The 23732-nt window shown below is 35.9% G+C and overlaps 1 protein-coding gene across 15 annotated transcripts in view; it reads left to right on the top strand.

The window, feature by feature from the left end:
* RBMS3 (RNA binding motif single stranded interacting protein 3) overlaps nucleotides 1-23732 on the top strand; it is a 1293188-nt gene that overhangs the window by 1064859 nt on the left and 204597 nt on the right. For all 15 annotated transcript variants that reach the window (XM_019660623.1, XM_019660627.1, XM_019660622.1 and 12 more), the window contains one exon: nucleotides 872-951. In XM_019660623.1, coding sequence (XP_019516168.1) covers nucleotides 872-951 — 80 coding nt within the window. The remainder of the gene's footprint in view (nucleotides 1-871; nucleotides 952-23732) is intronic.

Genomic DNA, 23732 nt, shown 5'->3' with positions numbered 1-23732 from the left:
GTATTTACGTTCTCATCTCACATTTGGGCCACCAAATAATTCTCTTTTGTATCTTTCACCCAATGGGCTTTCAGCAAAAGTGCCACGGTGCCAGTGACAACACTAGTTTATTAATCATCCCTTTAGGCTGCAAGCAGTTGAAATAAAGCATGTCTCCCCAGCAGTATAGCTTAGCAGTTACAGTACAGCTCTGGTGTCAGGCAGGCCTCAGTTAAAATCCACTCTGCCACTTATTGGCAAGGGAGTTAATCTCTCTACACCTCAGCACCCTCATTGATATGAAGAGCAATAACAAAATATAGTCAATAATGTTGTAATAGCTTTGTGTAGTGCCAGGGAGGTGCTGGACTTGTCTGGTAGATGACGTCACAGATTGTATAAGCGTCTGGCCACTATGCAGTACTCCTGAAACTGATAAAAAAAAATATATTGAATGTCAACTACAGTTGAAAAATAAACATTAAATAAAAGAGAGACATTTAAAAAAATAAAAACAAAAAACAAAACCCCACAAGACCTACCTTCCAAATTTGCTAATTTGTAGATTCAATGGTTATTTATCGAGTACTTTCAAATGCCAAACGTTGTGTGGTTTAAAGAAAATAAGACCTCAGTATTGCTTCTGGGTAAAGACTCAGCGCAGAGCCAGCCATATAGGCAACTTTGAATACAGTAAATAATACGGCAATGAGATTGTGATGTTCCTTTGGCCTGGTCATGATGGTCATGCCAACAGTTGACAATTCTGGTCAAGTTCTCAAATCAAGCTTTTCTATGGCTTTCCTATTTCCCTTTTTGTTTTTATTTTTTTTTTCCGAATATGCACAGCGTCATGCAAAATATATGATCCCCTGTTTATTTCTTTTTCCAGAATGGAGTCTACCGAAAAATGTGAAGTGGTAATTCAACATTTTAATGGAAAATATCTGAAAACACCACCAGGCATCCCAGGTAAGAAACACCATTAAGTAATCATTCAGTAGTATCTAGGCTTATTGCTATAATGAGAATGAATACAGTAAGGCTCTTGGTGGGTTACTGGGAGGGAAAAGTTTGCTTTTATAAATGTGTAATTTTTAATGCTATGTAGCAACTCCTCTTTCTCAAAACTACCTAAAGCTCCTTGGTGATTCTTCTTTGGCCTTTCTATTGAATCTCTACTGCTAATTTTCTAAAGTGAATTAGAAGAAAAACGTAGCCAAGAATAGTGACAAATGCACTTAAAGTAAAGGAAGTTTATGACTCCTGTCATTAATATTGGTATCTTGATTTCTAATTTACAAAATACCTGAACAGTGGTATTCACAGTAGAGTCCACACACTAATGCCAGTTTCCAAATGTATCTTACCAGTCCATGTCAAGAATAGTACAGAAAGTGAGAGTAAGCATTTAGAAACTTCCATGGAAATTGGACATTGCCATAAAATCTGGGTGCATAATTTCTTATTTTACAAAAATATGTTACTGACATATTGAAAAAATTATTACAGCTCTCCGTTCATTAGAGATAGTTTGAGGAACTCCAATCTAGACTATCCCAGGGCATTTCACATTTCCCAAGGCAAAATTCATAAGCACACACATCGTAATATGATATAACTTTATGCTACTAAGAACTACGTCCAACGTATGAGAGTTGAATACTTGTATATTGCATGTTAGGGCTTAAGCTAGAAATGCCTGCTCAGTTTGATATTAATCTGGTAGCGGTATTTATGGAACATATTTAATACTAGGTAAATAAATTTAAAAAATACACCTTACTTATGCATAAAAACATTAAAGATTGAATGAAGTGTTAAAAAAGAATTATGAGTAGATAAAGAAATATCTGACTAGTGTATGCTGTCTTATTGTTGCTCCTTTGTTTTTAGTGATTCTCAGGGGAGAAATGTGACTTTTTCAGCTTTATTATATTTTCCCTTTGATCTTTCTAAGCTGGATTTCTATGGTGTTTGCTATGTAACATTTCTGCTATTTAAAACACATGGTTAGAGAGTTCAGATCTGAGCATTTCAATTCCTTAAAATATATTGAGGTCATGAGGAAGTCTGAGCAAAAAAAAAAAAAAAAAGATTTTGTGGAGAGGTCAGCGTCCTTTTATGGATTGGTTGATTTGGGGAGGATGTCAGGAAAGGAGAAAGGCCCTTCAGACTGACACGCTTGGATGATCTGGGAAATCCTAAGTAGCGTCTCTTGGTTAATCAGAGTCAACACACAGTGAAGCCTGTACCCCCATTTGGCTAGCTTTCATGCGTAGCATTGCTGTTAGGACTGACTGCATTATAATCCTACTGGAGACATATGGTGTTGTTAAGAAAAGAGTTAGCAGTTTACATCTCAGCATGAAAGCTGCCCTTGCATTTTAGGAGACTTTTTATTTATTTATTTATTTTAGCATACGAAGCAATTTAAGATGCTCTGCTCAGACCCATCACTGAATTAAAGAGTTGAATTGTTACAGGATTTTCCCCTTATTTATCTAATTTTATCCAACAGATGCTTATCTATGTAGAAGGCATTCAAACTACGTGTGAATTTTATGGTTATATAAACATTTTAAGAATGAGCACATTATATAGCAATTGCTGTGGATTTAAATTTTAATACAGGTCCCCGTGATTTAGGTTTCTTTTCAGAAAAAAAAAGACACTGACATCCTTCTTGACTTGATGGATTTGAAACTGTTGTGTTTGGTTTCCCCATCACACATACAGCTGATTAAGACAATTTAATGCTGAAGACAAAAAGAGTCACTAAAAATCCCCAAATGTCTGGGCATTCTTCCTGAATATTCAGGCTGTGATATCAACCTATCTAATATCATAGCTACACCCAATGGATGCATTGTGAATAGCAAGAACTTAGTTACTAGTCCCTCATTTACTTTTATCTCAGGGGACCATGAGAGGCAACGTAATTATGTGCTGTTAGAAAACTCTTAAGAGATATAAGTTTATGCTTCTGAGATTTGCACTCAGCATTATAGAATTACACATAAAATATTGATCATCATTAGTACTGGAATTTATGCATTGGAAGTCAGAGTTTAATAAAGGCTTCAAATGCTAACAGAACATTTAATCTTTGATATTTAAATTTTATATGGAATAAAAGAGGACACAATGCAAGATGTGGGTATTTTGGAAGATACAACAGTAAAATACCCTCATTGGGCACCTTTACTAAGTCAAAGCAGCTATAACCAAATTTGGGTGTGTGCTGTTTGCTTTCCGTGAACCTCATTGCTTATGTGTTGTAGGTGGTTGAAATCTTATTTTCAGAAACTCATATTGTAATCCAGTTATCTGTTCCATCTTGAAGACTGTGAGTGGGATGTCACTGAGCTCTGATATCAGATTGGAAACTATTCCTTGGGTATTTTCAAAAGAAATGACCAATTTCCTAACTTTTTTGTTACTTTTTGTTTTTTTTGTAGCTTTAGAGAGACTGTCTTTGCTTGTGGGAGCACTAATTAAAACCAACTATAACTGATCTAACCTACCTGCAACTAAAACAGAATTCAAAAAAAATATTTTAAAAAAATGTATCAGCGTTGCACATTATCAAGACCTGGCATCTTTGAATTCAGAAGTTGGCAGTTTTGTAGAACTCACATTGGTGGTTCCAATATAATGCTTTAAGGTTATTTGATTGAGGGACCCACAATGACCCAATAATGACCTGAGGTTCTCAGGCCATAAGAGAGCTGCTGAAAACATCGCATATTAAGTCAATTGTCGTTTTCTCTTACTAGAATTCTGCTTTTAACCTTACTCTAGGCAAGTAGAGAACCATTGGTATGAAATTCACATTCTTTACTTCTCTATTCAGGGACAACTTGAGGAACTGTGCACATGTCATTGGGCAAATATACTGAGTGCCATTTTGGTTTCTGTCACCCTTGGCAATGATTCCTTTTAAAGGAGATGCAATGTTGTTATAATTATTGTGTTTTTTTTTCTGAGATGGTCATCTAGTTTCTCAGTCCCCTATTGTGTCATTTCTATAAAAGAACAAGAAAAAATCCACTTTAACTCCAAATCTTGACATTGCTCTGGATTTTAAATTCTAGAAACATTACAGTTCAGGATATTTGCAAGGACATGTACGTTGACCACATTTATGTTGCTGTCTCCATTTCGATTTGCATTATTCTAGAAACAATGTACTCGTTAAATATATTTCATGGTGGTATTTAGTTTTGATCCCTGACAGATTGTGTGAGTTACTTGTGTAGAGACTTCTTTTGACTTATGCTTTCTTTCTCTGGGCTCCTTCTATCTTTTCATAAAAGATCTAATTTTAATGAATACATCATGGACTGTTCATGCCTATGAGAGTCTCCCAGAACTAGCTCTGTTCATTTTGAATTATAACTTTTTTCCCAGATTTCGGTTACCTGGATCAATGGAGCTAAATAGACCTGCCAAAAATCAAGTTATTTGAGTTCTGGTATGTAGGGTACAGGAAATTATACAAAGATCGGTACAAAGATCAGATGTCTGTGTTGCTATTAGCAGGTGGGAAAGGGAGGCCAAAGATGTGTACTCAACAGTGTCGATCATTGTAGCCATCCTCAGAAAGAGATCATCCAACATTTTCTCCCTTCCCCAGAGGGAAACGAAAACACAGTGTTCTATAAATGTTGCATGTCCCACGTATTGATCTTAATGTTTTTTGGACAAAACGAAGGATCATTAGTTGCTTGCCTGCCTAACCCCCAGACAGTTCTTTGTCCCATAATGAATTGCACAGCAATGGTGTGCAGCCCCAGAGCGTTCTCTTTTCAAACCTCTGGCAAAAGCAAAGGGTAAGTTCCCAGACATTTCAGGGATCCACAGGGCATGAACTTGAAAGGCTCACTTTCAAAGAGCCCCCAGAGAAGAGTGGTGCACCATGCGGAAAAGGCTTCCACATGTAAGGACGTGTATTGATGAACAGGGTGCGCAGGCTCGTTCGTAGAAAAATAAATCACGTTTTGCTCTTAAACTAGACTTTTGCCTGTAAGCACATGTTCCTATTAGTGGAGCAATCTTTCCAGAGGAAAATGAAGTAATTATCTTTTAGTATGATGTTCTTACTCTTTAGATAATTATTTGTAATCCCAAATGAACTCCAAGAAGTAGGGAAGGGCTGAGAGAGAGCTCAGCACATTTGGGCATCTTTTAAATTTTAACACATCTTGTGATCAACTGAAATTTGGACAAATAATTAAATGACAAAGGCATCATAGTTTTCTAAGAAAATAAAAGTGTGCCTTCTTGATGCTTTGACATATAATTTTACTAGTGTGTGTTAATTTGAATAAAAAGATGGACATGATACTGGATATGTTTGTATACTTCATGGAGGCGTGCAAGAAAAATATTTAAAATCTGATAATCTTTAAAGAAAATGTTGTTTGTTAAATACAAACTTCCCCCAAAGTAAAATATCAACAATGTACTTAAATTACATGGTTTGAAATTATGAATATTTGAGCAATAGATACACAATTTTTATTAATGGAAAACATTGCAGACCCTCCCAACCAGAGTTTTCCCACTGGATACCAGTCTATTAACTCCACAAATGCAACTATAGTTGAATAAGAGGCAGCAAATAGAAAAATATTATGGTGTACAGGTTAGCAAAAATATACCTTTATGGTTCTACTGAAGGGAAGCATTGCCTAATACAGAGTTTTTCATCTTTGTGAAACTAAAACATCATTTACGTAATAAACTGCAAAAACTATAGCCCCTAACTGGGTATCAGTTTAGATTTCTCATTAAGAGGGATTTTGCAATAGTGAGGAGCTAATTTTTATGAAGCCTCTTATCTTAAATGTTAGTGATGCATTATTTCTGTGCACCAAACACAGAGTTGCTTCATGATGGAAATACTGTTGGATATTATTAGTGAACTTTATAAATCAGCCTGACAGCTTCATGGTCCAAAGAGTTTTAGAGTCAGTATGAATTCTGTGGACGTGGACTTGGTCAGTCATTTCTCAACCTTCCTATAGCACCACATACACCTGATACTGTGAAAGTAAACACATGGTGATTTACTTTCTGAATTACTAACTGATTAGATAGGGGGGGGAAAGGTTGAGAGATGATTTCATTTCTAAATCCAGACAAAGTAAAGGTACAGGGGATCATCCTCAGCTTAGAAATGACTGGAATGGGTTTTGTGCCCGGTGCTACGCTGTCTCTTCCCACCTGTGATTGCAGCTACAGATGAGTTAGAGAGCCTCCGTACACCCTGGAAGGATGGCATCTCAAGCATCCACAACTACTCGCCACTTTCCTACCTGAGGGCAAAATTTATTAAAGTTCACTCAACTTGACATAGGTTTTCTGCAAACTTTGGTAGAGTTGTCGCTCCCTCAGACAACGCCCAGTCAACGGGACATGGGAGTTAGTGCCTAAGATCAGGCCTCTTGTCCTGTGGAGGGATGACTCTGAGTTACATTCCACAGGCATTGCCCACAGAAGTAACAAGCTCAGTGAGGCATCTTTTATGGATTTTCTTTCTTCCCCACCTTCCTTTTCCGTTTCTATCATATCTGCTTCCACACGTGAGCTCCCAGTTAAACTACCTTGTCCCAGGCTCTGATTTGAGGGAACTCAAAGTAGGAACTGTGGAGAAGAACTGCATTTTGATTTAAAACTCATGGTAATAGAGGAAGATAGACCCAAGCTAAAGCAGTGACATGAATTTCATGGGCCAAATATTTTGTTTTCATGATTTTTTTTACAGTAACACATATGAACCACATATTAAGGATAATAAAGGCAAATATTAATGGTAGTAAACAGATGGCAGACAGGGTTTAAATTTAGCAAGAGACGCATGGAAGAAGATTAGGACCAAGTGCCACCAGTGACATGGCCTGACCACAGAACAATTGTACCTATAAAGAGGTGCATGCTTGATAAAAATGAAGAGGGAATTAAGGACTAGAATACAGTCATAATGCCAGCAAAGTGAAGGTGAGGTACAGTCATAGAAAATTAAGATCACAGGGAAAGGAATTTGTGAGCTTTTGGCCTTGGATAAGTGTAGAATAGTGGACGTTGATAATGAGCGCCAGTGTGTGATGCCTGTAGTTGGCTGAAATAACATAAAGACGATCTTTAACTGAACAAATGGAGGCTTCTGATTAGAATACTGAAAGGTTTTTCCACAATACTGTAGATTTCCTTACTTAATCTCACACTTGCCTTGATGTTCTATGAAGTTCTAATCTTCATGGGAGCAGCTTAGGCGGTGTGAAGAGTGCTGAAGTAATATTTTATTTATTTGATACTGAGTTCTCCAAATCAGGGTTTATTTCTTTTTTGTCGCTTCAAGGGTTATTGCTTAGCTCAGTGTGGATTCTCAATAAATGTCCTTTGAAGTTGATGCATAATTCCATGAGTTGAATAACCCTCATACTTTTATTTTCTTTTAATGAACTTCCTGAGGGTATGGGGCAGGGGTGTGTGTGTGTGGGGGGTATACACAGCTCCTGCTAAACAAGCATCAACAAACTTGGAGGCAAACAGTGAGAGAAATCTTTAAATATTTTCTTAATTTTTGATAAAAATTTCTCATTTGTATAACTAAATATACAGAGAGAACGAGGGAGCGCTAAATAGTCACAAGGAAAAGAAACTTAATTTGATTGAGAAAGATTCTAGTTACTATTAAAATGACTCACGTTTTTGTTTTTGTTTTTGTTTTTTTTTTCCCAAGGCTGCTTTTCAAGGTGTTACGCTGGCAGTCTAACTCTTTAAATAACTCATTCCTGGCACAATGATAAATTCTGTTTTCGAACATGCCAAATGGTCTTGCTTAATTTATATTGAAATAACATCTAAATCTTTTGGCACTGGGTCTAGTTTAGCACCATCGCTATGCTGCACCTCCCCCCCTGCCCTTTTTTAACCTCTTTTTCACATAAATGTAAATATCTTGAGAATAAACAGAATGGAGTTTCTGGGTCTATCTATGCTTTTGTCCCTTGTGGCATGCTGCTGCTTCTCTCTGCCTTGAGGAAGCACTACAGTGGCTTATTATTCCTATTATAATGTAATACTATAATAAAATCTATACCATTTAATTAATATAATATGGCCAATATGCTTTGCTAACCATGTATTTTTTATAATTATGTATAAACGTCGATGAGTAGTGGCAGAATTTGTCTGGAGTCTCCACTTTGGCACCAAAAATCTGATTTTTTTTTTTTAATGCAGTCGTAATTTCATGGACTAGAGGAGAGGGATGAGGAGTTTTTTCTGTACATCTCCAGAATCCCAAGCCACCTTCATCGATCATTTCTAAAATACTAGCTCCATGAAGGTCTTCAAAATTTTCTGCATTGAAGATTTACAGTACAAACTTACAAAATAAATTATAAAACCTTAGTTTGATTTCTAAGACAATGCTGGGCTTTGCCTGCTGTCAGTATCGCTAATGAGCAGTTAAAACATTTAGTGTCTGTTGTCTGAGTGAGTCTGATTAGCAAGCAAGGAGGGTTGAGTGGCTTACGACCAATTAAGACAAAAGTCATGGAAACCAAGCTCTGAATAATCAAGTGCTTAGTGCATTTCCAAATCTAGAATCTCATTTCATAGGGTTGATTTAAAAGCACCTTCTAACCAATTTTTGGATAAATGGATAGTACCTGAATTAAACACTTGCCACTCTACAAGTAACCATCAAGGAGCCTGCCATGCACACAACCCATTATTATCAAATTTTTTTTAGAATGAAAAATCTGCAAAATTTATGAAAATATTTAAAAGGAATATGAAAGTAAATGCTCACTAGGCAAGCTCTGCACCAGCCATCATTTGTTCATCTTATAGCTGTTTCCTCGGATTTCTTCTTTAAGCCTATGAATAATAAATCAATTAGCTTACTATTATTTTGTCATTTTTCAGTACAGAAAAAGAAATATTTATAGGAAATTGGCATACTTATGATCATTTTTCAGTACAGAAAAAGAAATATTTTATAGGAAATTGGCATACTTATGATCGTTTTTTATAAAGTTCAAATATTCCCAAGATACTTTGGTCGCATTACATAAACATTTTTCTAAAAAGAACTTTGATGTTTATCTTTCCCTTTACCCTGAAACAATTGTCTCACCAACCCTTTCAATGTCTTGCTGTTTGTTTATTTTATGTTTCAAGTATCTAACCCAATACATGTCACAAAGGAGTATTTCTAATTATGTGTTAAATGAGTAAATATTGACTCGTTGGTAGGCAGAATAATGCTCCCTTTCCCCCAAAGATCTCTTAAGTCCTAATTTCCACTACCTGTGAATATGTCAGGTTACATGATAAAGAGGAATGAATGTTGCAGTTGAAATTAAGGTGCTAATAAACTGACCTGAAATAGAGAAATTATTCTGGACTATCTGGGCGGGCCCAATGTAAACACAGGGGTCCTTAAACGTGAAGAGGAGCAGAAGAGAGTAGAGGGATGCTGTTGAAAAGGACTTGACCGGTTATTGCGGGCCTTGAAGATGGAGGGTGAGTACAGCCTCTGGATCTGGAAAAGGCAGGGATTTGGATTCTCCCCTAAAGCCTCCAGGAAGGAACCCAGCCCTGTTTACATCACAGTTTTATCCCAGTGTTGGACTTCTGACCTACGGAACTATAAGCTAGTATATTTGGGTAATTGTATGCCTATACATTTTTCATTATTGTGCTATAGCTGCAACAGAAAACTAATATACTAGCATAGACCATGTTTCAACTGAATATCATCCAAACTATTTCTAAATCACATTACTAAACAGCCTCTGGAGCACTTTCTTAGTTTCTTCTTTTTTAACCTTTGAATTATTTGGGTTGCTTGTATGTTAAATAGGAAAAAAGGAAACTCTTGTTAATTATTTTGACTTGACAGTTTCCTTATATGTTATTTTTAGGACATGTAAGCAGAGAAGATAGTTAAACATGTAAAAAGAGGGCCTTCAAGGGGAGACTGGTGTCCTTAGATCCCAAACCATGTTATTATTGACCCAAATAAATCAAGTATTAATTAAAACCATCTGGCTCCATAAAGTATGCCAGGAAAACTATACCAGTTATCAATCTAAATGCATGCAGACATGTGTCTCTTACATCTCAACCTAATACTTGGTTTCAATAATTCCTGTTATTGAAAAATCATTAGGGCTTAAAAGACTCATAGAGGTGATCTAGCTGATATCAGCTTTATGTTCTAGGTGATTATGTCTCAAGCACGGACGATGCTCCTACTCCAAGTCTCTACTTGAAATAAAAGTGACCTAAAGCTTTATATTGTTGAGTCCTATATGAAAGCTCAGTTTTGAGACACAAAGTAACAATGCAGGGAGGCAACTATAGACACAAACTATGTGTTAAGAAAGATATATAGATAATTCTTATTATTCAGACGATTAAAATTTTTTTTCAGTGAATTTACAAAGATATATTTCTCAGCCAAAGGTGTCAACCCTGTAGCAAGATTAGGAGGTTGTAAATATGAAAACAGCCATTTTCTCTTGAACTAATAGCGGGATTTGTTTTTGGACCAGAAGTTTTCATCGAGTAGTTGTACTAGCTGAGTCACTGAAATGTCCTAAACTGACTGAACAATTGAAGTTGATTCCTAGCTGTTTGATATTAGAATACATGTTAAGCTCCCAGGGTGCTTGTTTTCTCCATCAACCAGCACCTACATCTCTCTTCCTCGGTGGACTGTCCTCAGACTGTGGATGTCTGTTCTGCATGTGCACAAATGAGAGTCAGAAGTGTCTAGGAAGTTACATCCCTCTGATTGGGGCAGTTCTTAAACAGTGATTGACAGCTGTTGGAGTTTCCAGATCCCAGCTCTTTTGGTGCTGATGAAAACACCCTGAGTGTGACCTACATTATCTCCACATCTTCCTTGACTTCCCTGGAGATAAACATGCTAGACATACTCTAAGTAAGGTACATGTTGTTGATAAGTAACAGGTTTCTGTGTAAAACACTTAGACAGTTTGACTATTGATAAGACATTGGTAATGGTGGATAGACTTGTGATCACATGTCCTGTGAATGAGTAGATCACTGGTTGGTAGCATGACTTAGCTAATCATAAGATGTCTTGATAAAGGTCCATTCAAAGGAATCAAAATTGTCCCAATATACAAGATACTGGGGTTTTAATACAAAAAGTATTTTAAAAGTACAAAAAGATTGAATTTAAATAGTGAAAGTAGCCTCTGTTTATGTGTAATTACTTTAGATGGCATGGTGCATTTGAGCCCTGTGGTGGCCCGGAGACCTGTGGGGTCCCTGCGATCCTTTCTGGTGGTCTGCAAGGTCAAAATATTGTCATAATACTGATGTATTATTTGCTTTTTTCACTCTGATTCTCTCATGAGTGTAGAATGGAGTTTCCCAGAGGCTACATGATGTGTGATATTATAATAGATTGAATGCAGAGGCAGAATTAGAATCCAGCTGTCTTCTATTAAGCCAGAGATTACAGAGATTTGCAAAAATATAAAACAAGGCCACTCTTGTCTTCATTTATTTTGATTTTGAATTTTTTTATAAAAATGTATCACTTATGTTATCATCTAATGAGTTTATTATTGCTATTTTCAAAATATTAATAAGAACACATCTAAATATTTCTCAGTTTTATTCTTTAAAATGGTAAATATCAACAGATATAACTGATGAAAACAAAAGCTGTTTGGCGTCTTCAGTAAAACAAAACAACAATTTTGAATGCCGTGGATATAGAATAAAATCCAAGATTCAAGCCCTTTCCTCTTCTTAGCACTAGAAAACATTAAGAAAGCTTGCTAGGATAAAGATGAAGTTTAAAGTATCCTCTCATCTTTCTGATCTTATTTTAAGAACTTAGATGTGTTCCAGGAAGCTATTTTAAGTAGACAAGTTACATTTTCTGGAAACTAGCAGGTACCTTAATCTATACTGAATGTTTTGGGTTTTTTGTTTTCAAATACAGAAGCAATGGCTATTCTTCTGAACATTTGCATTGTCATTAGATTAGCAAATAGTGTATTGTTTGACAGACTATGTGAATGTTTTAGTGAAACTCCCCCCCCACACCCCCCCACACACACACACACACAGCACGTGTGGTATGCTGGCATTGTGAGAATGGAACTGAGTGATTTGTGAGTGGCTTGTGAGTCCTCTAGAATTTAGGGCGAGTTTAAAATTAATATCTAAGAACCAGAAGGCTAACCACAGATATGACATGAGAGTTGTGTTAACATGATAAGAACCACTCTGTGTCATTTCTTTTGATCACTGCTGATTTCATATAGTGCTCATATTACTGTAACATGGAGTGCCACTCACCATGCGGGGACCCATCGTAGATATAGGCTTCTAGGTTTGCTAGTTGTAGTAAATAATAATACTAATGTAATGGTGATTAATAATAATGTAAACACTATTAGTTAAATACAATCACTGTTCACATAAAATCATTTTTTTTAATTTTCCAAAATTTTAATTCTCCAGTTGTGGAGGCCTAAAATCATGATTTGTTTAAGCTTATTGCCTCTGAACTGACTATGAAAGACCTCTAGGGAAAGTAATGTTCTAGTCATGCTAACTAACAGTTATAATAATTTAACCCATAAATCCATGTAATAGATGAAAAAAATTAAGGTAAACTTTTTCCTATAATTTATTTTGAAAAGACACAATTTAATATTTGGTTACACCCTTTGACAGCCTGTTCATTTCGCTCACCCCAAGGACAAATGTTTTGCATCTTTGCTGCATCTATATGATGTTAAAGAAAAGAGCAACAGGGGCTGGGTGAGTGGCTCAGTTGGTTAAGAGCTCGCTCAAGAGTGTGAGCTCTGAGGAACAGCGGTTCGATTCCCAGCCCAAGCTGAGCAGCCACTGAGCTGCCAACAGGTGGCAGGATGGCTCAGCTAAAAAAAAAAAAAAAAAAAAGAGCAACATCCACCCGGTACATGATAAGCTTTCTAATAGAGCCTCGTGGCTGGTACCTTTTCCCTCTGTGAATTTTTAAGTGGTGGAAGAACGTATACTGTATGCCTCTATTGGAGGCAGATGGATCTTGGTTTGAGTTTTGACCCTTTCTCTTCTTCACTTTTGAACTTGGGCAAGTTATGTAGCCTCTTGACAGGTTGCTCATGGAATCTCATGTTTCCATTAGATGTTTATAATGCCTCCTTTATGGAAGTGTTGCTAGAATTAACTGAGAGATTTTGTAGAGTTCCACAAAAGTTCTGTCAGGAAATGATAAATATTGCCATTATTAGTACATTGATTAGCATCATGAGAATCATTTCATTAACATCTTCCCTGTAAGCTGGAAATATAATTTAACAGTTGAAGTCTACGAGCTACAATCATTGATGGGCATCACCTGCTTCATGGAGTATAAAAAGTATGCCTCCCTTTAGCTAGCCTAATGCACACAGTTGTCATGTCTCATTCTAGAATGGTATCCAACTAATTTAAAGTGTCCAGTTCGGAGCTTGGCAGTTTTCCGGGATGATTAGGAATATAGAATCAGATAAATATTTATCTGAAATTTGCCCTGGTGATCCCCAGGTTCATTAGCAACAGCCACACTTCTTATAGGACCAAGATGGCCATGTTAGTGCAGAGGGTCATTATTTTAGGTAAAACAACTACAAAAACATGTATGATCTCAAACTTCTGGTAATTATTTCTTCCCATATCTTTGTACCTTCAGTTCACAGGGTCTACCATCCACTCCTACCCTTGTTTCTCAAAGAAATCCTGCTCAAATATCAGTACAAAATTTTCACTCAGATTTTCCTGCTTTCTAACTCCTCTGATCGTAACTTTCAATGCATCGCATTGCATTGTTTTCTCCTATACTGGGTGTCCATTTGTGATATGTAGCTTTGTATGGCAATTGCTGTATACTTACCTTACCCCACTGGATGGCAGAATTATGCCTTTTTTATCCTATATCTCCTCCAGTGCCAATCATTTGAACATATTCTCAGATGCTTAATATAGACAAACTGAAATGAATTAAAAATAGTGGAGCACATTATTCCAGTGTGATTTCTGAATACTATCTTAATCGTCTCTTAATAATGCATTTGATTAGTACATGCATATAAAGTGAAAGTGGATATCATCAACTATGATGATTTCATAAAGAAATATTTTGCATAATATGTCCATCTTTGTAAAATTTAAAATATATAAATCTCAAAAGCTTTCTTGGGGATGGAGACAATGTTCCAAAGCACAATAATCCTTTTCTTTCTCATAAAGATTAAATTATCTTTCCCTTCTACTTCCTACTTTCCATTACACCTGTCTCCAAATTTAAAAAGAAAAACAAAAAAATTATGGCCTGTGGAAATTAAAAGAAGGAAAAGAAATATAAAATAAATAGATTGGAACAGCAAACATCTGTTGGTTGAGTTAATGCTACACTAGCAATTATACATATATTTTTTTCCAATTAAAATTCCTTGAGAACACAGCTCTAGTCTTCACAAAGGTTTCTGTATTCCTAAAGCTTCCTGCAGTTTCTGTCCTTTGAGGGCACGGGGGCTGTGGTGGCCCATGCCATTAGAAGAATGGATTGATTAACCTTTATATTGATTTGAAGCATTGTGCAAATAAATATGTATACCCTTTTTCCCTGATGGCTTAATGAAGTCCTTTATCAATAGCACCAAGAGCTTCTCCCCTTGACCTTTGTCACCTGTGCACTCAGAAAATTTTCATCATGCTGTTTGATTTACATTGTTAATCTCTTCATGCCTTACTCCAGTTTGGCACAGAAACATATTCATCCTAGATTCAGTAGAATCATGTTACATTCTTTGGACTTTTGCAGGGAAGAAAATGAATGTGTGTCTTTGAGTTTCATGTTTTAATTTCAGCATCTAGGCATTTCCAGTTTCTGCATATTTGCCTTTTCTTTTTCTTTGTCTGACTATATAGTGTTTCTCTTGTTACCCTTTTTTTTTATGTGATGATTTCAGGTTAAGTTCTGACACCAAAATTTCCTAAAATATACAGTTAGAGGTGGTGATAGCTAATGTTACGGTGGGATTCATTTTGCAGTAGATACGTGTATCAAATCAACATGTTGTACACTTGAAAGGTCCACACATTATATGTCAATTATATCTCAATAAAGATGGGGGGAAAGATAGAGTTAGAGCTGAAATGTCTCTGTTCCCCTGTTCCCACATCCTACCAATGGTGGGTGAGAAAAGGGAGTTCACTATATACCTAACATTGTGCATAATACTTACTGGATTATTCTATTTCATTCTCAAAGTACACTTAGGAAAAAGGCACTGTTCCATTATGCAGATGAGGATTCTAAGACTTACAGAACTTATGCACATTGCTCAGACTCTTACATAGTTAGTGGGCTGATTGATCCCAGAATTTAGTGCTGGCACTTAGTCAATATGTGACCTTCAGCAAATTACTTACCATCTCTGTGCCTCAACTTCCTCACTGACAAAATGGAGATCATCATAGTTCCTTTCTGTACTGGTATTGTGAGGGTAGCTGTGGATTAAATAAGTGATATGGTAAAAATAAAAATAATATAGTTATCTTGGAATGTTCCTGATAAATACTAAGTGCTATTCTCACATGGATGGCACTTAGTTATACTACGTCATAATGCCTGTTCTTAGAGGGAGATGGGAAATACTATAAGAAATCCAATAACTCTTCCCATATGCATGTTTTTCCCTCCATTTCAAACTTGGAGGACCAAGTTTCTTCCTTATTTTTAAACAGAATGAGTATTAATTATTCTGCATTTGGCTAAATGGTTCATTCCTGTAGTTCATTCAAAGCCTTTCTCCTTGAGATTCAGCTGCTTACTTCAGTACTCATGTTAGTTTTCAGAAGACTGGAAATATTTGTGCATTACTTTCAGTAAACCATGTACTTGGTGTTTCTACTGGTGTTTAATAAGTGGTTCTTTTGTTACAAAGGAAAGGTAGCCTATGTATAGAAACTTTCTTTAGAGACACAATCTTCAAAAATTATGTTGTAGAATGATTTTTTTCTATTCTGAATTATATATCAAGATTAAGAGCTGGATATAGAAGACAAGGCAGCTTACCAAAAAGCCTCAATTAGAAGAGTTAGACTCGATTTGTTTTGTTTGCTTTGTTTTCTCCATCTGTATGATATCATTTCATTGGATGGACCAAAAAGTCATGGCAACTAAGTGGGACCTGATAATGTTTTTTATTCCTGTGTTCCTGAGATTATATGAAGACATAATGTCTTGCTGTGAGTACTTCTTTTGAGGCTAAAAAGCACCACTTAGAAAAATAATTACTATAGGTACCTGATTCAAAGAGCTGAGCAAAATTCCTTTGGTGGTTACAAGAAAGTGGCAAACCTAAAAGTCATGATGTCTAGTGGGGTGATACCAAGATTAAGGCACCCCCCCCAAAATCAAATCTTAATGACATGGTATAAAATCCATGTAGTTCAATGACTGAAGGCACAAAAAGTTTGTGTACTCTAGAGCCTAGTTTATTTTATGATAAATCAATGTCCTTTATACTAGTAGACTTTTGAATTTTTTTCTGAATTTGTTCATTAAACAAATATTTTTAATTGGAGTGTAAGGTAGACATAGGAATACATTTTCATAGTGAGGGATAAACACATATTGGAAGAAATGTAATGAAGGGGCCAGAGAATGTGGAGGGGGTGCAAAAAAAGAGGAATGATCAATTTTCCCTAGAGAAGAAGGATCAAATATTATTCCACAGGAGCACCTGTTTTTACTGAGATTGAAAGTTAAAGATGGAAGACCTTTGCCAAGCCGAATCATGTTGATGCTTTTGAAACCTCCTTGATACTATAAAAATCCCAACCAATATGCTTGAGCTTAAATTGATGAAAACCAATTTGTGCCAGATAGAAGCAGGTCGAGATGTCCAGATCAGATCCTGATAAGTCCTTTGAATTGAACAGAACTAGATGGAGCTGGTTCGCCCAAGTTGGGTTTGATTTTAAACTACTTAGGTTAAGTTCTATCCATTTAGGTTTTTAAAAAATGAATTCGATCTAATCTAACTGTTTTAACTAAGTGGTTTCTAAATTAAGGATATTAAGCATTTGTCTGTCACATTTCTTACCAGTTTTTTTTAGTTTTCTATTGAACTTTTACTTTCAATTTTTTAAATAATAATTTAATTTTATGTGAAATAAAGTAATCTTTTCCATTTTGCACTTTTTAAAAATCACTTTAAACAAAATATTTCATTAGCCTTCACTTCTATATCTTTTACTTTTCTCTACATTTATCTTCTTAGTATATTTGGTATTATCAAGTAAGTATCTAAATTGATTATTTAACCAGGTATCTCAGCAGCACTTAGAAATTAATCCATTCCTTTCACACTATTAGGTATCACCTTTCCCTATACTAATTTAATTACCTGCAATACTTATGCTTACTTTGTCGAAGACTCACACCAGCACATTTATCTAATCATTATAATATATTTTATCTCACAGAACTAGTCCCTTTTTTAGATTTTACTTTCAAATTTTTAAGTGTTTTATTTTTAGCTAGTTTTGCTTTTTTCCATTTTCTAGATCTGCTTTAGAATCATTGTGTCACACTTTCTCAAAATTATAAATGACTTATTATGAAGGTACTATATATCAAGATACAGAATAGTTCCTAAAAATTCCTTTATGCTGCCCCTTTATGGTTGAAGACCCTCCCTTCAACCCTAGTCATCGGAAACTACAACTCTGTTTTCCATCCCTATAGGTTTGCCTTTTGCAGAATGTTATACAGATGGAATCGTGCAGTATGCACAGTCTCCTGAATCTGCTTTGCTTCACTTAGCATTAAGGCATTTAAAATTCATGCATATTATTGAATGTATCATTCATCCATTCTTTTTTATTGCTGAGTAGTATTTCATTGAAACGGTGTAACTCATTTGTTTATTCTCCAGTTGAAGCGCACTTGGGTTGTTATCAGTTTTTGGAGACTAGATCTGATGAAGTGCCCATTTTCAATGTCCTCCTTGTTTTTTGTTGTTGTTGCTGTTGGTTTTTTGGTGCTTTCAATTGAGAGTAGATCTTGAATTTTATCTAAACACTGAGGTAAATGTCATCTAATCTTTGATGTGCTGTCTCTTATGTAACTAAATTTTAAAATCAGAACCCATTTATTTTCCTGGGAAATTTCAAACTTGATTGTGATAGATTTTTCTTCTTTTTCTGATAGATTTTTCTTCTAGTGAACATTGGTTTACTTTATGTTTGAGTTGGTACTGCATGCAAATAGTTGAAAAATTAAAAAGCTTCACAGTGAAAAGTAGCTTCTCTCCCTTTCATGTGGTGCAGCCACTCCAGTGTCCTCCCCAGAAGAGCTAGAGTGGGCACCACTCATGTTTCCAGAGGCTGCTCCTGAATCCCACACATATATTTGTGTTTTCACTCCAAAGGTGGCAGCTATATACTCTCTTCTCAACCTTGACTGTTTTCACTTAACCATGTACCTTGAAGTTTATTCTTACCAGTACAGGAAAGCTGTGCTCCGTTCCTTTTGATAGTTGTATAGTATTGCATTGTAGAGCTATACGATACCTTTATACAAATTTTTGAAGTTGCTAACTTAAGGATATTTAGGTTGTTCTCAATCATTTTCTATTACAAATAGTACAAAAATGAAAACGGATGTTTGTACCTTTTCTTTCACATCGATGCAAGCATATCTAAAGGAAAAATATGGAAAGTGGGCTTGCTAGTTATATAATACATGCTTGCTTATTTAATTTTGATAAATTTGGCCAAATTCCTCCTCCTATAGGTTATCCTAAATCACACTCACACCAGCCAGTACAAGAAGTCCTGTTTCCTGACACCTTTTGCAAACACAAGGGTTATGAATCTTTTCCATAGCTAATACAGTAGGTGAAAATTTGCCCTTATTTTATTCTTAAAGGTAGTAAGACAAATGTGAACTCAGGTTGAGCATCATTTCATGTGTTCAGTTTTCATATTTTTCTCTTTTTGAACTCTATTCACATTCCTTATCCATTTTCACCTGGACTGATGACTTCTTATTAATTTGTACACACTTTATTATGTGACAGGAAATCGGTTTTTGTCAGCCACTTATAGTCTGCCTTCATTCATGGTTGGTTCTTTTTTTTTTTTTTTGCAATTTCAAATCTTTAAAAAGAATATGTGTAGTCTTTTTGTAACCCCCCCACTCTAAAAATACTAAAATGTCATTAATGTTTTTCTCTACTAATTTTATCTTTCGATTTTTACAAACCTAATCTTGAAATAATCTAGAATTTATTTTGGCATAATTTGTAAGATGGAGTGATCAGCTTTGTTTTTCTTTATCTCCAGGTGGTTAACCAGTTGTTCCAACACCATTTATTTGAATAGTACATGTTTTGTCATTGAATGCAAAAGCTACATTTTTCACCTGTAAATGACCATGTATATTTTAAAATTTTCTTGAAATTCCAATTGCTTTTATTGATTTGCCTGTCAAATCACATGTTAACTTATAACTTAATAATGCATATTTTATATGATGTTTTAAGACCTGAGAGGGCTATGCTCACCACCACCCTGACATTTCTCTTCTTTTTAATAATATTCCTGGTTTGTTTGTTTTGCTGTTGTTGTGCTTATCTACTTTTGACACTAACTTTAGAATTCATTTTTAGGTAGTCTCCCAAAATATTGGTCATTTTATGATTTGTTCATTTATAATGTTAAGTGAGACAAGCTCATTGTTTTCAGGAGGAGACTTTAAACTTTGAGTGCTTGTTACCAGAGGAAAACTATATCATCCTGTACCCATTTCAAATTATAGCCATTTTACCAGAATGGTTTCTTGCCTACCCTAGATGGTATGACGCAGATGACTTCCACTTTCTAGTCAGTGCTATTTCTTTTCGATCTCTTCCAACTCACAAGCTTAAAGGCATAAGGTGTTACAATATCTTAGAATTCTTTGAATATTTACAGGTGATTTAGCTAAGAAGAAACAATCATGCCAACATCCCTTTCCATTTTCTTTGAATGTGAACATATTTTTACTGAAATGAACAGCTTTCTTCTATATTGTTAGAAAATATGTTTTGCTCAACATTTTGAATACAATTTAAAGAATCCATTCTGGGGGGGCAGGAAATGGTGGAAGAGCAGCAATATATGAAAGTTAAAATGGTATCCAAGTCCGTGGGCCTGACACTTTGAAAGGCAAAAACTCAAAATGTCAGAGTTTGCAGTAAGGAAAGGTTTATTGATTGAGAAGATGGGAGCCCTAGTGATTCCTCAAATCTGGTCTTAAGGAAGTACAAAGTTCAGGCTTCTTTTATGTCAAGGGAAGGAAAAAAGGGAGGGGCAAGAGGTGATTGATGGCTGCTGACATCTGGGCACCAGCAGGGGTCCTAGAAAGATTCCTCTTAGTCTGTTGACCCTAGTTGATGTGAGTCAGGTCAGGAGGTTCCCGCTCATCTTTGATAAATAATACATACTTCTCTTATCTCCTTGGGAGAGGCACCTTGTGGCAAGGGGCTGTTTTTGTAAAACTCAAGCCTCAAGTAGAATTCTTCTAATTATCAGGATCGTCTATATGATAAGACGAAGCAGAAGCAATTAGCCTGAAGGCCATGAGAGCAAAGCAGGCTTGAACAAGATGGAGTCAGAGACAGGGAACATTTCACTCTGCTACAGAAACATTTTGTCAAAATAAAATAAAATTGTGCTGTAAAGGTTAGGTCTCATATTTAAAGAATGAAAACACTGGCTTTATACCACTTAACTTTGTGAAGCGTCTTTTATAAAGTATGGTGAGTCGTTATGAGGACTCCATGACACAGTTTAACCTTAGCGTAGATGGGAAGTATAAATATATTTTGTGGAGTTGAGCTCTATGACTTTCCAAAGCGCATGATTCATTCATGAGTAATCTGCAACCTATACCCTTTCTATAGTCATTAGAAAATCCTGCCTTGATGATTTTCCATTGAATATCAAAGCTCTCAGAAGCATGCCGTTGGGAATGAGCCTACGCAGATGTCAGAGATTCTCCAAAATGACCCCAGAGATACTCCCTCCTCTTTTCATATCTCTGGTATTGTAATTTAGCAAGTGTTTTTACAGGAAGAGATTAAGCATTCAGGAGATTGACTTAATTTTCAGAAGGACGGCTTTTTTGTGCCTGCTCCATTTTCTTGCTTTTTGAGTCAGCTAGAGGGATTTTGAAGTTTCAAATACTGAGATATTTTGGAGCCTCAATCGTCAAATATTTATACTTTGATATTGAGTGAAATTACCCAAATTGCATGATCTTTGAATACAAATTTGATTTACATTTACTTTTCAAAGCTTTTAATTCTTTGTGGTGAATGTCCCTTGACTCCCTTACTCCACAGACCCTTTCTGTTTGTTTAGCTTGGGCTCCTCCTCCCCTGCCCTGAGTCTCAACCTTCACTGGAGACAGGCAAGGAAATCAGAGCAAGCTCTCACATCTCAGCCCCTGGTAGAATGTGCACTTTATTCCTCTGCACCAGAATGTTTGTGAAATCTTGTAAGAAGCCCTGCTTTTAGAAGCCCTTTTATTTATTTATTTTTGTTTGTTTTTTAAAAACCTCTCATACATAAGTGGGGTGAATAGGTGAATGACATTGATTTCTTTCAAAGAAGGGTGTTATGTAAATGCTGCCTAGGAGAGTTGCATTTCCATTTCCTGCATTGATCTCATCTTAAAGCCTTGAAGTCAATCCCATTTTTTATGTATTGCTATTCTAACAGAAATTCCACATTACAAAATGAAAGTGACTGACCAAAGATGTTGAACTGATGCTTAAAAGCTTCTTACCTGTCATCTTTGGAGTTTCAGGATGTCATTTAAAAAAAAATGGTAAACAGAACAAATGGTTGTGTACTTTAGCTGACATAATTATTTAAATAGATTCTCAGTGGTTTTTTTGTTTTTGTTTTCTTTTTTTTCTTTTCTCCTATAAAATCCATTTTTGGAAGATGGCTTTGAATTAGGCCAGTCTATAAGGAATAGATTTTACTGTTTATTATTAAGAGTGGACGATTTTCTTACCTTAGAGATGGCACAATTGAACCCATCATTAAGTGCCTAGAACGCGTCTCTAGTCCAAAACCCCATCAGTTCAGCTGGGAGAACCAAGATAGAATCTTCTCTCCTAAGAAACCCTGATGGGGTCCATTAAAAGCTCCAGGCTATCCCAGTAAAGATTTCCATTAACAGAGCAGTGACGGATATGTCAATGCATTTTGCACTTACATCACAATTTCTTGGGCACATAAATAGGAAACTTGAATTGGCACTAACATATAATGGTTCTTCATGCACTTAATTATTACTGACTTATTTTTTCTCTAAAATGACCAGATTTTACTTTTGGATTAAAAATAATGGTAAATCTTATTCTCCAAATTTGTTTTATATCACATTTTAGTTTATTAAATGTATTCAGTGGACTAGAAACATCAACAAACTACATCTTTCAATCTGATTTGTCAAAATTTAAAAAATTCGCTATGAGGCCTAGCATTCCTTGTTAGTTCATCGTAGCTGTTTACTACATAGTGCTATGTGTATTGGTCGTTCGTAGAATGTGAGAGGATTTACAAGACTCAAAAAAGCAGGAAAGCAAAGAAAGTTTTATTGAAGGTTGGGTAGAGAGAGAATGCCCATGGGTGGCAGTGTCTAAAGAAGACAGCTGCCGCAGGTAATAAGGAGAGAAACACTGGCAGGGCGGGCTGCCAGGGGTAGTCTTAGAGTAAACTGCAGTGGTTGCTGTTTAGCTGGGGTTTTATATTTTTCGATGCAGGGTTCAGGGAGCTAGTCATCTCGCGTTTGTTTACCGTTGCTCCTGGTCCCTTCTGAGAACTGTTGTCATAGTTGGCTTCCTCCAAAAACTGTCGTGGTGTTTGTCAGCCTGCAAGGGTAGTGCTAGCCAGGGGACTCAGAGCTAAGTGGTTCATCTTTCAACCTATTCTTGTTAGCTCCCAGACTTATTCTTATGAGCTCTTGTTCTGACTCATCACTAGGGTTTCTCTTTGGCACTTCTGGAATCCTCTAAAAGGGAAAGATAAAATGGATTTAGCTCAATATCCAAACCTTGGTTTCCTGCTTCAGTCCCTAGCTATCATTATTTTTTTACAGTCTCAATTCCAATTATTATAATATAAAATAGGTACTCAAACCAAATTACACTTCAGCTTCTAGCAGAGGAGTTCATATGTGTCTTCTTGTTTCTCATATTCCATATGAAGTCCTTCCTTTGACATGCAGAGTCAGTTTTTCACTCTTTGGCTTCATACTCTGACAGTTTCTTGGCATTGTCTTCTATTACCATGTGCATGTACCCTTGCTGCTCTGGAAAAAAAAAAAAAAAAGGCAGCATGATGAGCTGAATTCTGAGACCAGACTGCCTGGGTCTGAATCTCAGCTCTACCACCTACTAGTTATAGGACTTTGGGCAAGTGACTTAAGTTTCCTTATCTGTATAAGGAGAACAATAATAGCACCTACCTCAGAGGATTATTAAGTTAAATGAGATGATATATGTAAAACCCTTAACATAGAGCCATCTCCTGGAAAGCATTCAATATTTGGTATAGTAATAATATTTGTCATCATCATCATTATCATCACAAACAAAGGCCCATATTATTTATTTGCTTATTATTTA

This window comes from Hipposideros armiger, unplaced genomic scaffold (genome assembly GCF_001890085.2).
Source record: "Hipposideros armiger isolate ML-2016 unplaced genomic scaffold, ASM189008v1 scaffold_322, whole genome shotgun sequence".
In the NCBI taxonomy this organism is placed as follows: domain Eukaryota; kingdom Metazoa; phylum Chordata; class Mammalia; order Chiroptera; family Hipposideridae; genus Hipposideros; species Hipposideros armiger.
This window is presented reverse-complemented; position numbering and strand designations above follow the sequence as displayed.